Source organism: Eubalaena glacialis, chromosome 3, assembly GCF_028564815.1.
Source record: "Eubalaena glacialis isolate mEubGla1 chromosome 3, mEubGla1.1.hap2.+ XY, whole genome shotgun sequence".
NCBI lineage: Eukaryota > Metazoa > Chordata > Mammalia > Artiodactyla > Balaenidae > Eubalaena > Eubalaena glacialis.
The window spans coordinates 163,130,849-163,147,115 of record NC_083718.1 but is presented as its reverse complement, the minus strand read 5'-3'; the positions used below and the strand labels follow the sequence as shown (position 1 = coordinate 163,147,115).

Below are 16,267 nucleotides of genomic sequence, written 5' to 3'. Positions count from 1 at the left end.
AGAGGCAAGATAGGTTCTGCGTGTCTCACCATGTGTCCTTGGAAAGCACGCCAACACCACCCTTTACCCGATTTTCCTGTGCCAGACCCAAGGTCTGCTGTGACTGTACTAGACTTCTGTTCCCAATATAAAGGTCCTCCCACAGTAGAACACAATGGGACAGTTCTGCACTCCTTGCTAATCCAAAATAATCTGCTTATAACCATCAGGAAAGGATGATAAGCTATACAGAACTTCAATTGACCCTATTTACATCCAAAAATTACTTGCACTGAAAACTGGAATTTATATAGAAAACTGTGGTCAGAGAAAAACAGAGGCAGTTTTATGGAGATTTTTTCTTTATTGAGAAACTTAAGACTTGGGTACATCAAATAAAACCAGTTTCTGGGGGGAAAAAGTCAAAACTCACAATAGAAAAACAAAAGTTAACACTGTTTGGGCCATATCAGAACCCAGAGAATATATTCTTTTAATTGAAAAATTCTAGGTGCTTCATAATTGACCTTTTGATACAAAATGACCTATTAAATTTGCAATTTGTGGTTCTTGGTGTTGAGGTCCATAGGACAAGCTAGGACGTCTTCAAACCTTGAGCTGAATTCCATGAGGGTTTATTTGGCTTTTGAATCCTGAAAAGAAAAGCACCGACACTATAAATAATCAAAAAAACCTCAGAGACTCACGGAAATCTCTGATATAAGTAACTACAGAGCAGGGTCTCAGCCTTGGTGCCCACTGACATTTTGGCCCAGATAATTCTGTGGGGGCTGTCTTGTGTATTTCAGGACATTTAGCAGCATCCCTGGCCTCTACCCAACTAGATACCAGTAATATTCCCAGTTTTGACAACCAAAAATGTCTCCAGATATTGGCAAATGTCCTCTGAGAAGGCACCCCTGGTTAAGAACCAGTGCCTTCGAGGCTACTTGTATGTAAAGCCCCACCCTTGACCCTTCCTGGCCATCCTTGCTTAAACTCCAAATGACAGGGCTCAGGCCCTTGACAAGAAGCTATGACTATGCCAAGTCAAGCCCTACCAGCACACAAGCTCTGGCCCTTACCATGTGCTCTTTTCCCTTGCCTCTGCCCACGTTCATTTGGTCCTCTCTTTTCTCCATCTGGAGGCAACCACCAGTCCTCGTCAGAGGTCCTACTTAAGCTTCACTGCCCCAAGTCCCTGCAGACAGAGGCCCTGGCCCCCAAATGCAGAAGTCGATGGGAACACACCTTGTAACTGTTAGCCAGGTGTGTCTGTCTCTCTCACTCTGACACCAAGGCCTCTGCCCGCTGTGTTTCCAGAGCTAAACTGCGGATGCCACACAACTGACCTCACAACCTCAAGCCAAACTAGAGAGATGCTCATAGAAATGAGGCTGTGGGATCGGATTATGACAATGCCTCATATATCCACCATTATTCGAGACGAAAAGGTGATTCTTGTGAAAGATATAACCGGGTGCTCTTTATGAAGAAAACTGTTTTCTGTGTCTTCTAATTTACCACCAGGACTCTCTTTTCTCCATATTAACTCATCCAGGTGACAGAAAAACCCCAGGCGACAGCATGCCCAAGTTATCAGGTTAAGGGACAGAAACACAGCTCTACATATACATTGCCCCTAATCTTTCAGGGAGATATTCAAGAGTCATAACCATTGCAGAAAATAAAAAGAGCCAAACATACGGTTTGTCCTTGTCTAAGAGGTAGCAGCAGCAACAGCGCCCACCTTCTGGGCAGCTTCTTTCTTGGCATGATGAGCCTGTAGGACCGCCACAGCTTCATCCACCTGTGAGAAACGCCAGGTGGTCAGTGACATCTGAGGAGAGCCCCTCCGCCCCTCCCTGGCGCCCGGGCCCAGCGGTGGCCTCTCCTGGTGCTGACCGCCTTCCCAGATACCCACTCGCCAGCAGCCCTCAGGTCACAGGCGAGGCACGAGGAGGTCACAGGGCAGCAGACCCTTCTCTCTGCCGCCCCTGGGTGTCCAAGGCCACCCCCTGTCCCCCTGAGCCGAATGAGTGGAAGCCGCGGGGGTCTGGGAGCCTGCTCACCTTGGAGCGGAGAGACTCGGGGGACTCCAGCATGTGCAGCAGCTCCGAGTTGTCAATCTCCAGCAGCATCCCCGTAATCTTCCCAGCCAGGTTTGAGTGCATCGTCTGGATGAGCGGGAACAAACGTTCACCTGTGGGAAGGTATTCCGTGAAAAACCCAGTGGCATCCCAGTAGAGAACGGACGCTGGTGTCCAGGTCAGTAGCAGCTCTGGCCCCCTCTTCTGCAAGCACGTGGGTCACTCACCCAGCATCTGTTTCTGTTCCTGGGGGGGTGCTGCGGCCAGCATGGAGGCGGTCAGGGGCTCCTGCCCCTGCACGTGGACCGCAGGCTGGGGTGCCTGGGAACCAGGAGAGGCGGCAGGTTAGCACCCGGGTAAGTACAGTGACAGTGGTCATGTGCCCAACCACTCGAGTCTACTGAGTTAAAGAGGAGAAGGAGGTAGTTGTCTTTGCTGTCAGGAAACTGACCAGTCTTGGGGATTGAGGGAGAGGAACAGAGTGGTGTGAGCAAAAAACACAATCACAGTTAAAATGCCACATGCTATTCGAAGAGAAGGGAAATGACTAAGAAAAACCTACAATGCTACACAATCATTTGCCAAATGATTTTACTTTACTCAAGGCTACAATGATCATAATTTACCCAAGGCTGCCCAAGACATCAAAGCCTTGTTAATAAATAAGGTACTGTGTGTGAACATTTGTATGTGTAGCCCTTTCCTGAAAGTTAGTTTTCCTTTAGGGTGAATTCCCAGTAGAGACTGGGTCGAAGGACATGAATAGGAAAATGCTTATAATTACATCCTGTATCACTTTTACTGAACCGCACGTTTTTATTGTATTAAATGCTTGAGGACCGTCAACACACAATGTCAATACCAGTCACAGTCCTAAAAGTAGGGCCTTATAGGCAAAAATATTTCTCACAGTGCCAAGTTCTGGGAAATTTCCAACTTAGAGCACAGAGGCAGGAGGAAGCAAGGCCCGGCACAGCTCCTCCAAGCAGACTGCAGAGTTCTGCCACAAGCTCGCTGCTTGGCCTGCCTGAGAGGCGCAACTCTAGAGACAGCAGCTCCACCTTAGAGAACCTGAGATCCAGGTCCAATTCCTCCACCCAACCTAATACCTCTGAAGATGAACCTTTCATCTAAGATGTTCTTTCCCACCCAGTCACCTGGAAGAGCAGCTAAGGATCAACTCGACCACTGGATGTGAAAGTGAAATGGAAGCTCAAAGAGCTGAGAGAGCCCATGCACGTGGTGAGGAGGAGAGCAGGAAGCACAGCTGCCTCCTCTGGGGCATTGCTGAGTCAACCGTTATCAGAAGAACACTTGCAAGCCCCTTCTCTTCCACTAGAGCATCACCCAAGGGCAGGGTCACCACACGGGACATGGCTCCCTGACACAGAGCAGGCATTTAATACCTGTTGAGGGAATCCAAGCAAGGCAGCTTTTGAATCATGTGGAAGCGGGGGGAACCCTTCTAGGGCTCTGTTTGGTGGACCTCACCTGCAGGGGCTGGATGGCGGGGTGAGGGCTGCGGACACTGGAGGCATATTTGTAAGGTGCAACAGCCCGAGGAGCAGCGGCAGCGACAGCGGCACGAGGCGCTAGGTTCTGCACAGCTGTGGGAACACCTAAGGAAAAGGACAAGTAAAATTAAAGCCCATCGGTCTGGGCAAAGACCCGTCAAATCCCATCTTTCCCCATTCTGTGTGCATCCAATACCACCTCCAGACTGGCAGCTGTCAGTCAGCCCTTGCTGGGCGGCACCAGCCCCACCAAAGTCCATAGCCAAGCGGTCCGGGCACTCAGACCCTACAACAGACCAGCAAATGCACATCAGTGTTGGCAGCAGATGTCCAACTGGCCACGTCCCACGGAAGGAGCAATTCCAAAGCATGTTCATACAGCACACATCACACATGGGGCCGCTACCGCTACTTTTGAGGAAGAGCCAACAAAAAACATACAACTCTTGCCACCTCTTGGAACTCAGGACATAATCTGCAAAAAAGTCCCTTGAATCTCCCAACCCCACCCAAGGAACAGGCTGCCTCTGTCGTCATTCAGCTAACAAATTTCTACAATTAACCTTGTTCACATGACTCACCGATGAGGCAAAGAATCTTAAAAGGAACCAACACTCAGAACTCATACTGTTTCCCTGCTCCTTAAGTACCCACCTAAGCACACAGCTAAGAGTACAGAACCAGGACCGGACAACACGGTGAGCCCAACGAACTGACCAACCCTGCGCAGAGCCTAGTGGTCCTGACTCCCTCCTCCCCGGGCCACACGTTAAGGCCAGTTTGCTCACCGACTCTCTGAGCGGTAGTAGGGAGGCCACGAGAGGCCGGAGCATTACCAGTTGGAGCCAGATGGCGAAGAGCTGGACGAGGCCCAGACTGGCGTATAGCACTTGGCATTCCTTGGAAGCCTGGTGAAGAGACAAAAAATGCACGTCACTGATGAACGACACAACCGAACCTAGGCTGTGCCTCAGAGGGGGCAGGGAGGGGAGGCAGGGGAGCCCAGGACAGGTACATCCTGGGCGATCAAATCACTGTTCCCCACCACCTACCTTGAGGTCTCCCACCTTGCTGCCAGCGTGGATTAGGCCTCATCTGTGCTAACTGGTTAGGTGTGTAATATGGAGGTCTTCCCTGAGCCTGTAAGAAAGAGCAGCCAAGCCCTTTTATTTAAGGACCTGAAGCCACACTAGAGAAGTATCTCATCTCACCTCATCTCACTACCAGGCCCTAGGCCAATTATTCAGGACAGAGGCGCTGTCTACTCAGGAGCTTGGGGGAGGGACAGCCAGTTAACAGGGACTCTTTTACTCTACCCCTGCCACTGTGTGTGCACAACCACGAGTTAAGTCCTTCCTTGTTTTATTTGAAGGATCTTTACTGTGACATTCTAGAACTCCAATATCCAAAAATCCCTCTCCCCAACCACTGCGGACTATAGGAGCAGCTGTCAGCAGGCAGGTTCCAAGGAGACATGAGCATACTGCAGACCCACCTGTGGAACTGCTGGCACAAAGTAGCCCCCAGCTGCAGGCTGGAACTGATTTAAGATGGCATTGGCGGGAAGCGCTCTCATCCCGGCCACCCGCTGCATATACTGGTTGGTCAGGTGAGCCTTTCTCTCTTCCTTTCTCTGGGCCAGAGCGACATACAGTGGCTTGGAGCCCACGATGCGTCCGTTCATCTCCGTGACTGCTTTGGTTGCCTCTTCAGGGGATGAGAAGCAGACAAAGCCAAACCCTTTGCTTCTCCCATCCTCCAGCATCACCTACAAAATGAGACCAGCCACTTAGGACAAAGATGTCTGTGTGTTAAAACCTGGGTTCCACTGCAAGAGTTACCAGGTCTAGGTCAGGGCTTCACAGTCCAGTCCCACGATGGACCCCAGACCAACTGAGTCGGCAACTGAATCACAAACTCTAAAGGGAGAAACTAAGCATTTTCCTTTTTAGATCCCCAGGTGACTCTAAAGTTCCCAAATACTGTGCTATGGCTAATGGTTGAACCAGGAACCCAAAGATGTTTCCTCATACCTAGAAGCATAGCTATCTCTGGGAACTCACAGAGATCTGGACATTAGTATCAAGCAATTTATTTGTAAAACTCATCTGCCCAAGACCTTGGTGAACAAAACTTAGTAAGCTCTTAGCAAGGTTAGGACACGCTTTTGAAATACCACATGTGGGCAGGAGTCATAAAATCAATGACTGCCACCATTAATTCAATGGGAATAAACACAGCAGAACTACAACCAGCCGGGAGACAAGCAGCTGGATTCTAGTCTCGCTCTCTAATCTCTACATTTCGCTCATGTCTTAGCTCACCGCCTGGTGAGCCTCCTGAAGTGGAGGACATGGGAGTAAAGATGTGTATCAACCCAACACCTGTCTACCAACGAGGTGGACCAGTAAGGTGTGTGAAAGTAATGTGACACCTTGATCTTGGGCATGGTGCCGGGGAACTTCAAGATACGGTTCTTTTGCTCTCTTCTTGCAAATGCCATCTTGACGCCTGTGCTGGTCCGCTAGGAGAGACTATCATTCCTTGCGCTGCTGGAGGCCCGTCACGGGGGTGATAGGAGGGAGGGGGTGAGGAACTGAGGAAATTCCTGGAGGTGGCTTCTGGCCAACGCCCTGCGACCACTGACAATGCTCCTGGGTTGTGAGTGACAAGCTAAGGGCCAGGGCAGGGTCACCAAGTCTTTACCGGCCCACTGGCCTCCTTTCTCATCCCCTGAAGGACTCTGTGACATCTGCTGCACCTCTGTGGAGCAGGCACAGAGTCTGCACAGGCTATGCCCCAAAATTTTCCTTTCCGATGCCATCAGTTCCCACCACACACCCAAAGCACTAAGGACACACAATACAACATCCTCACCTAACCAGCATTCTCTTGCTCAAGGACTCAACTCCTTATCTTCACAAGGGGGTTTGTACTTACTCCCCCAGCTAACTCAGTTTCTATGATTATCAAAGAAAATCAAGCAGATGATGCACATTGCAAAACACGGAAAAACAAACTTTCCACTCCCCTCTCCTTCTTTAGAACACCAGATGGAAGTTCCCAATCCCAGCTCCAAAATCCTCAAACACCTTCGTTCAAGGAAGAAGTGTGGCAGAGTTGTAGAGACAGGCCTCAAGACAAATGGAAGACAACCCGTCTGGATTTCCTCTGCTCATGCTGTGGCACCATCTGTCCCCACACCAGCACAAAGCAGCAAAGAATGGGAAAGATTCAGGTGCGCTTGGGGGGCTGGCAGGGAGGGACTGAGTCAGATGCACCTCCACATCCCAGTACTTGGGAGACAGTGCAACGTTAACCTAACGAAATGTCATTCTCCAGAGCATATACTCAGATGGGTAACCGAATGTCAGGAGGAATTTGCTAGATGAATGTGGTAGCTACTCTCAGAAATGAACAAAATTTAGATCCTATTCCTTCAATGAAACAAATGCAATAAACCTCTGCAAGTTTACAACTTCTGCTTTCAATCCCCACATCTCAGTATAAAATACCTTAGCACTGGTGATTGATCCAAAAGGAGAAAACTCTTTCCTTAACTTCTCATCATCAATGGTGTCATCCAAGTTCTTAATGTAGAGGTTCACCCCCTGAAGCAGAAAGATCTGTTAATTGCACTTCTATACCTCACATATTTCCTAAGACAGTGGTTCTCAAAATATGGGCCCCAGACATGCAGTAGCAGTATCTCTGGGTACTTGTCAGAAATGTAAATTCTCAGGCCAGAACCCACACCTAATGAATCAAAAGCTGTGGGACCCAGCAATCTGTTTTCACAAGCCCTGCAGGGGATTCTGATGCAGGCTCAAAGCTGAGAATCTACTGCCGAAGACTATGACAGGACCATCGATACAGTCCCAGTCTTTCTCACAGCTGGTCTGGCTGACCACTGACCTAGCAGGGCTCTCCTTACACCGTTCCAAACAAAGTGGTATCATTTAAGTAAACAGAACGCATATGACTAAGAACAACAGGCGGAGGCTTCCAGAATAGAGTCCCTAAATGAATAAATTATCTTCATCCTTGTTCCAGAACCGCTGCTGTTATCTGGTAGGTACATCCTGTTAAACCTGATGATCTTGAGAGAAATGAGAAGAGGAGACTCATGGTCCCCAAAGAGAAAGCCTGCCAAACTAAGGATGCTTTTGCCAACATCTCGTGGTACATCCCCTGCTGGTAGGCTGGGCTGAGACCACCTCTTACCTGATACCGACTAATTCTCTCCTGTTTCAGCTGTTCAAATTTTCGCTTTAACTCGGCCTGCCGTTCCACTTTCTTCTGTGCACGGCCGACGAAAATGACTTTCCCGCTGATTTCTTTTCCATTCATCTCCTCCACGGCCTGAAGAGGAAATACATGACTTTAAATCAAGATGCAGAGGCAGGGACCTTGCTCTGGAGGTCTGTTAAGTCCCACCAAATATTCTGAAAGAAAAATCTTCCCTACAGGGCTAAAAATTAATTTCACTCTGAAGTCAGCTAAGCCAATCCAAACTTCCTCATCAGTAAAATGGGGTTAATATTTAAATGGGTCACTGGTCCAGATAATTCAGTGAAAAAACTGTACAGCTGTATAAATACAAGCATGGTAGACATGAGCCTAGGTTGATAATCTGGCTGTCACTAAATTTCTTAGGTTCTTTCAGGGTACTGAGTGATACATGTTGAGGGCCTAGCACAATGCTTCTCCCGGAAGCGGCTACTGTTCTTTTATCAGATCAGCAACTCGCGTCCCTTGGTTCCCTCACCTATGAATGGGAACAAACACCTGCCCTACTCTTTCAACCTACAGGGCTGAAGAGCTGAGGTGATGGGCACATGCCAAGTGCTTTGAAAACAGTTCTGTGAGATCCCTCGGGAAGACAATTCCAGAGCTCAGTGACCAGGCATCACTACTAGGTACTAAGACAATTAAATCCTCCCCGGCCCTCATGGTGCTCTCACCTTATTGGCATCCTCGTGTTTTTCGTAACTCACAAAGCCAAAGCCTTTGGATTTCCCACTGGGATCTCTCATCACCTTGACACTTAGAGTCTTACCTATTACCAAAGACAGAACTATTAGTAACAGCATCTCTATCACAGCTCAAGGAGAGAAGGCTTCTTCTCTAGGAGCCCACTTGAAGCAACCTCCTGCTGAGCCCAGATGGACTCTAAACAAGAGGCACCATGCCTGGCCTTCTACTTCTGACCAAGCTGCTGAGATGACCTTGGGGATGGGACAAAGTAGGATGAAGCCAAGAGCCGAGGCCTGGAGTCTATTCCTATCTACCCTGTGGCCTTTGTCATACAAGGCATTTTACTTCTGGGTCTAGGTGGACTCATCTGGTAAGTAAAAATAGATGAATTCCAGGTCTGGTGGACTGTGAAAGGGGACACATGGGGCAAAGGACCCTGACTTACCAAACTGGCTGAATAGGTCTTTCAGACTCTCATCATCCACCTCTTCCCCAAAGTTTTTGATATAAACATTGGTGAATTCCTTAGCTTTGGCTCCAAGCTCAGCTTCCCGCTCTTTTCGAGACTTGAATCTGCCCACAAACCTAAAAAGAAATCGTGAAAAACTGTGATCACTCAGAGGAACAAAACATGATTTCCAGGGGCCCGAAGGAATGCAGATTAAAGGCTGAAAGGAGAGGTTAAAACACACGAGTTCCCATCCAACCACCAAGAGAGCAAGCTCAGAGACGTCCCAACTCCCCAGCAGAAAGAGAAAGAGGCAGGACTGTCCTACAAGGACCAGCCCCAGGGCTCCTGGCTCAGGCCAGGGCTCCTCCTACCACATCACACTGCCTTCGTGAAGAAACCTGATGACCATGTTTTTAAAACGTTCATTTCTGTGCATCTATGTAAATGCATAGAAAAGGTCTGGAAGGATACAAACCAAACTGTTAACAGTGGTTAATCCTAGGAGTGAGACTGTTGGAGTGAACTAAGAGGTAGCCTTTGCTTTTTTTACTTTATTTGTTTTGGTGCTGTTTACACTTAATAGGGAAAGGTATCCATACATGAAAAATCTTTAGGCTTCTTTCCATTGATACCTTTAGAAGACCACTGGGCACATGCACATCATTAACGCACGCCATCCCCTGGTCTGTTCAGTAACACAAAGGACAGAAATGACTTTTGCTTGTCATAACCAAGATTTATTGTCCCTTCTCTCCCTGCATGGCTTAACTAAGATCCCCATCTCTCCATTCTGAAATAACCACACCAAAGCAACAAGGTCTATTATGAACAGTCTTCTGCAATGGGATAAGACTTTTCATTGTAACCAAATTAATTATTGCTGTGGAGCCAGCCTTGTATTTGAAGGCCACCGAGTCATAAGTTAGCCAAGTGGAGGGGACAATTTGCATCAACCCCTAGCGAGTGACCCCACGGACAGACCTGAATCACAGAAGGCCAAGGTCACATGGCTAGTACACAGCTCCTGGTCAGTCCAGGGCCCTCTCCACTCTGCCGCTGGCCAAGACCCCTGCTCAGAGTGGGCTTAAGAGCTGCCTTCCAGCCAGCCCCTGTTGCCGACGCTCACAAAACCCACAGACGGATGCTTTTAAGGGAGAGGCGGCAGGCCAGCCATGGCTTGGGCAGAAAGCCCACCTTGGCGAGTCAAAAGGGCTGCCACGGCTCGGGCAGGGAGACTCACCAGCCCTGGAGTGGAGAGGTAGGAGCAGGCCACACTTGGGCCGAGAACCAGTAGCCGCCTTGTGTGTGCCAGTTAATACCGAGGTGGGGCCACGGCTGGCTCATGCGACGGCTGTTGCTCCGGACTGGGACACTCACACTTTGCGGTCATTGAGGAGCATGCCATTCATCTTCTCGATGGCCTTGTCGGCAGCCTCCTGGGTCTCGAAGTGGACAAAGGCATAACCCTTAGAGCCGTTCTCATCACACACCACCTGTCAAAGACAAGGCAGGCCACTTCAGCGCCACTACCCAGTTGCAGAGACTCGAGAGCCGTGTGGGCTCCTGGGTCTGAGAGGCCTCTAGCCCATCCATGTTCAAAAGGCAGGAGACTACAGCAGGTACCCAATAATGTTCCATTTACAAATGGTAGCCACCATTAAGCTGCTTCTATTCCAAATGTTTTCTTATTCCATTTAAAATATATTAAGATCTGGGTGCAAAACCACAGGGCTACAGAATGACGAACCACTTTCCAAGCCCACAACAGAATTTCAGTCTAGTGTGGAGTCAGACATGTAAACCACCACCACACAAGTTGTACAAAATGCTCCACATAAACAGGTGCGTGGAGAAGGAAGAGGGTGAATTCATGCTTCTAAAATGACTAAGTACAGCTTCCTGGAGACCAGAGGCATTGCTCTGGTACTTGCCAGCCCCTCACTCCCCAGGAGAAACCTTTTGATGCCTTCCAAAACTAGAAAACAGGAAGGATATTTCAGGCAGAGGGAAGAATAAACAAAGACACGAAAGCGCCTGCTGGTTTATGTTGGGCTGTGGCACCGAGATTTGCTGCAGTGAACTTTTAGACTTCAGAGCCATTTCCAGCATTTTGAAAATTATCATACCCGGTCGCCTAATTCCAAGCAATTCCCCATTTGGTATTTGTTTTCATGATTCTGTAACTATTCTGCTGAAATCATTTAATCAGTGTTTACCTTGCAGGACAGAATGTTTCCAAAAGCAGAAAAAGTATCATAAAGTGCCTTGTTATCTATAGATTTGTCCAGGTTCTTGATGAAGACATTTCCCACACCAGATTTTCTCAAAGAGGGATCCCTCTGAGACCACATGATACGGATTGGCTTTCCCTTAATCACATCAAAGTTCATGGTATCCAAGGCCCGCTCAGCTGCAAGAGAGAAACATATTTCAGTCAAGGATATAAAACGTTACCTGCCACCATCCCAGGAACAGATAACTCCATAACTTTCAAGGTGAGCACTCTGATGAAATGCAACTCTATCAAAATTAAAGGACATCAGATTCCTCTAGCCTGCAGTGCTACTGAGGCTAAGTTCTAGCTAATCGTCCTCCTTCATGGTAGAAGTCTCAACCCCTCTGGGGTAAGGAGGTTACGCAAGATAATCTAAATGGGTTTATAGCACCAGGATCAAATAACACCTCACATTTGACTAAGCTTTATCATTTATAAACGACTTTGCAGCCTACTACCCACCGGGATGGAGGTGGAAGAGGTGAAATGATCCCTCTTATAAAATGGACAAACTTATGTTCAGGATGGCTAAACGGTATAGCTAACTACTGACTAAGAAACTAATGGCAGACTTTCTGATTATTTTTCAGTAAGGTATTGCATCAGCGTTATCAACTAGCTGTCACTTAGTTTACAACCTGTCTATGAGACAAATGACTAAAAAAACCTGTGAGCGTTCAATTGGGGAAAATGTGCTATCTCCAAATTCAGCCCAGTTTCTTATATTTTCAATTTCTGCGAACAGAAATTGATTCAGACAAAAAAGCCTCAATCATCAAAATGATGGCCACATATGGAAATGTTCTTTGTATCAGGACAAGAAGGATGAAACTGCAACCCCTTTCTGCCTAAGTTGACAGTGGAGGCAGGCCCTGTACCTAGTAGTTTCTAGGCTATCTAGAAGCCTTTATCTGCATTCTACGGAATTCCAGGACTTTCAAATGCCCTGGTGCCCAACAAAGTTCTCAACCCAGTGCTTGGGGATGCTTCCTTAGCTTCCCAACCAAATCCATGCATACACCATAGAGACCATTTAAAGAACCAGAGGCCAGAATAACCCTCACCTGTCAGCAGAACACTTCTCTTTACTGGTAGTAACAAGGACCCAGACCCACTTTCCCTGACTTATGCACTGACATCTCCCAGAATCTCCTCCTCCACGAAGGGATGGGGGTAGAGGGTGTTTCTCCTGCCTCAAGGCACCATCTCACTTAAAACAGGAACACAATCCCTAACTCTGCCCCTCCACAGGCTCAGCTGTCCAGTCAGCCAGCAAGGTATCTCCTTTTCCCTATTTCCAACCATCTTTCCCACTTTCCTCAGGTGGGCTGGTTCAGCATGAGAGGGAAGGAGATCAGGGAAAGGGGGGACGGCAGATCCAAGTCAGTGCAAGTCCGGGACAGAAAGAAGGGCTCGTTTGTGAGGACTCTGTGATCCACAGCCTGGGACCCCTAACTGTGTTGCGTGAATTAGCAACGAAGGAGCCCATTTCAACACAGCTCCTGTCTATTTCCAGAGAGGGCTGCACAAGGCAACTCGGCTTAGTCTGACAAATCTGGCTGCACTTATTTATAGCGGGGAGAAGTCCTGCAGAGGTATTTGTTGGCAGACACACTAACCAATGGCTTCTGCTACTATCTCTAAGTGACAGGACTTTTGCTCAGAAGAGTCAAGGAGGCAGACAACAGCCAATGTGCCCACTACTCCCCCCGAAAAAGGCCACACTCAGCTACCTTCTTTGTGCCCTATGGCCAGACATAACTCAGAGTACACTGAACTGACGGTAGCAGTACCTTGTGTCTCTCAACAAGTCCAATTCTCTGGTCTCAGATGCATCCTGGGCAAGTGACATTCTCTGTGCTTCACGGACACTGAACAAAGTGGCGACAAAAATAGGGACCCAGAGATCCTTGGCCACAGAATGGCTTGTTTCTCACAGTAATGGTCTCTACAGTTGTTCCCTTTTATTCTGGAGTCACGTGCAGCCCCTGATTAGGTTTCTTCTGGCCTCACTCGGGCCAGGCCTGCAGCATACCTCTCCACGCTCCAGGCTATGGCCCCAGTCAGGGCTGGCAGAGCACTGCACCCACAGTCCCAGCTTAGCCTCCCACCTTTTGCAGCTGCTTTTCTCCCTCAGAAGTCCTATTTTCTTCAGATGGGATGAAGTAAAAGGGTTTTGACAAGTATAAAGCACTGTGCACAGGTGAGGCGATAATCCCCACCAGTCTAGCGGATTTCCAAGAGGCGCTTCCCCAGACTACCTGCGTACCACGCTCCACAGCCCAGGGCTTGTCCAGAGAAAGAACTCCTCCGCCCCGGTGGCAAACACGCAGACGAGGGAGCTGGCCCGGCACCACACACACTCTGGTGGTGTTAACACAAGTGCCTGCTCAAGTTCAACACACAACATTGTTCCCCTGCTTCCTACCTGCCCGCAAAAACCCCTTTATCAGCACAAAGTCAAAGACTCTTAGACCAGGGTACAGTAAGGGGAGAAGGCAACAGCTTTGCCTAGTAAAATTTTTGAAGGAATTGTGTTTCAATCATCCTGCCTTTTCCGCAGGCCTGTGAGGGGCCCGAACCCCTGGCCACTGACCAGGTAAGGCTCACAGAGCAAACCACCCACATACAGAATGACAGCGACTTCCTTCTGGTCCCGTTTTACAGCCTCCTTGGGCTCCAACCCCACCAGCACCCATCAGCCCAAGGTCACCCGGTTAGCAAGTGCTGTGGAAGCAAGACTGAAACTCCGGTCGTCTGATGCCAGGATCCCGCGTTCTCAACCCCCATGGCCCGTCCCCGACTAGGGCTTCTGCGGCAACGTGCTGTCGCGATGCTCCCTCCACGGGGGTGAGGACCTGCCCGGAGAAGGAATCTTAGGGTTCCCAGAAAGCCCACGGACGTGTGGCCACCGCTTGTACTCACCGTCAGCCGGCTGCTGAAAGTTGACGTAGGCATAACCCAGGGAGCGGCGGGTGATCATGTCGCGGCAGACCCGGATGGACAGCACAGGCCCCGCAGGACTGAACTTTTCGTACAGCATGGCCTCGGTGACGTCCGAGTGCAGGTCACCCACGTACAGGGAGGCCATGGGGTAGCTGCTGGCCGCAGCGTTCATCTCCCCAGCCCCCAGCACCCCGAGCCCCGCCAGGAGGACTTCTTAGGGGGGGCCACACAGGACAAAGGGGGCTCCGCTCCGAGCCGCGGCCCACAGGTGGCAGCGAAGCTCAGAGAAGCTGGAGTCGGCTCCGAGGGCCGGAGAGGAGTGCGGGGACGACTCGGACGAGACTGCCCAACCGCAGACAAAAGGCTCTCAAAAACAATATGGCCCTCCCTCCCTGGGAGTTTGTTAATTTTCAGCTGTCCTGGTCTGGAAGCTCCCAATTTCAAAAAAATGAAAACAATGGAAACGGGGACTGTCCTCCAAATTACAAAAATTCTTCCCGAGGCAACCCAGTGGTGCCCACGGCGGCCTCCGGAACGTGCGTTTCTCTATAAATATAGGCCTCGGGCTCCCGGCGGTTTAAGATTACAGCAGCCCGGGGAAGAGGGAAACCAAATATTTGTCGGTGCCGACTCGGCAACCCCCGGGCGGCCGGAGCGCGCAGCCGCCTCCCACGCCGGGCCGGCGAAGGGCAGCGCGGACACGTGGAGCGCGGAGGCCGGCGCGCGGGGGGCGAGGGCGGCGGGCGCGGGGTTGCCACGCGGCGCGGCCGGGCGGCGGGCGGAGGCGCGTGGACGCGGGCGCGCGAGCGGCTCACCACCGGACCGACGGACGGGGACCGACGGACGCCCAGGTGCGGCGGCGGCGGCGGCGGCGGCGTCGGGCAGGCCGGAAGCGTGCAAAAGTGACTTCCCCGCGGGTTCTCCGAGGAGGATTCGCTCTTTTTTTCTTTCTTTCTTTCTTTCTTTTTTTTTAAGATTTTAAAGCGTTTTCGGGTTTTTTTTTATCTTTTTCTCTTTTTTTTTTTCTTCAGGCTGCTAGGCCCGAAAGCGGCAGAGGCTGCGGCGACCCGGGGCGGAGAGAGGCGGCCGGGGGAGCCACCGCTCCATTTATACCCGCCCGCCCCGGGCGCTGCTGGTCGAAGGGCGCCTCGCGACCTGGGCGCAGTCGTGCCCGCCCACTCGGCCCGGGGGCCCGAGGCGGGGCGGCCACGCGAGAGCGTCCCGGCACGGCCGCGCGGCGCCACAGCGACCCCTGGCGCGCGGAGGACCGCTCCGCTGGGGCCTCCGCCGAACCCAAGGGCCGCTTTCCCTACGAGTGGGTAGAGAGTAAATCACCCGCCCCTTCGGGACTAGAACCGAGGGATAAAGTTACCCACCGGCACGCATCATGTTTATAATCGATGTCTTGCCTAACTGTAAAATAAAGATGACATAAAATAAATTATAGTTACATAATAGGTGCTCCGCTATGTAAATGACTGGGCCCAAATAACGGAGAAGACGTTCTGAAGTTTTTAGACTACTGGGACCTAAAGGTAGAATCATTGGGAACACGACAGCTACTAATGCAGTAGTGCCCGTGGGTGACGGGATTCTCTGGAAAACTGAACAAATTTGGGGAAAGCTTCAATAAAACAAAATACAATCATCTTTCTATTTACAAGGTAGTGGTGTTCCTGGAAATTTAGTTGATATTTAAGGGCACTAAATATGTTCTGTTCCCATGTAAAAGGGAGTCAGGGTCTAAGCTCTGATAGTTATGAAAAGATTTTTCATCTGCATGAGGATCTGGCAGGTCATTTGAAAGTCATGTGGTACATGGGACAAGTCTACTCCATGTGGCACTGTCCCCATGCATTGCAAGATATAATAGAGACGGCATCTCTTCTTCCATAAACGCCAGGAACCACCCTCATCATCACTGTGATGACCAAAAATGGAAATTACTAAAAGCACACAGACACTCCCATTGAAAAGCATTGATTTGATTAAATGAATGAAGAAATATTAGTATTTATATATTCATTCAAAGAAA

At 49.8% G+C, this 16,267-nt stretch overlaps 1 protein-coding gene and 1 non-coding gene across 10 annotated transcripts; both read right to left on the bottom strand.

Annotated features, from left to right (window-relative positions):
• Window positions 1-352: 352 nt before the first annotated feature.
• On the bottom strand, window positions 353-15,394 carry PABPC4 (poly(A) binding protein cytoplasmic 4). Of its 9 annotated transcripts, XM_061184442.1 has the most exons (16): window positions 14,212-15,394; window positions 11,228-11,421; window positions 10,389-10,504; window positions 9,006-9,145; window positions 8,548-8,642; window positions 7,808-7,945; window positions 7,099-7,194; window positions 5,079-5,351; window positions 4,636-4,723; window positions 4,372-4,491; window positions 3,783-3,869; window positions 3,561-3,688; window positions 2,297-2,390; window positions 2,052-2,182; window positions 1,730-1,789; window positions 353-632 (listed from the first exon to the last, which is right to left on the bottom strand). In XM_061184442.1, exons 1-16 carry the CDS (start codon window positions 14,402-14,404, stop codon window positions 615-617), a joined length of 1,971 nt encoding a protein of 656 aa, XP_061040425.1. In that variant the 5' UTR covers window positions 14,405-15,394; the 3' UTR covers window positions 353-614. The 9 variants fall into 9 exon arrangements, with proteins under 9 accessions (XP_061040425.1, XP_061040427.1, XP_061040426.1 ...); XM_061184444.1 differs by lacking the exon at window positions 353-632 and having other exon boundaries at window positions 1,668-1,789; window positions 4,420-4,491; XM_061184443.1 differs by lacking the exon at window positions 353-632 and having other exon boundaries at window positions 1,668-1,789; window positions 4,651-4,723.
• LOC133089304 (small nucleolar RNA SNORA55) lies at window positions 6,691-6,825 on the bottom strand. Its single transcript, XR_009700677.1, has one exon. It is a non-coding gene; the product is annotated as a small nucleolar RNA SNORA55 (small nucleolar RNA).
• Window positions 15,395-16,267: the final 873 nt, after the last annotated feature.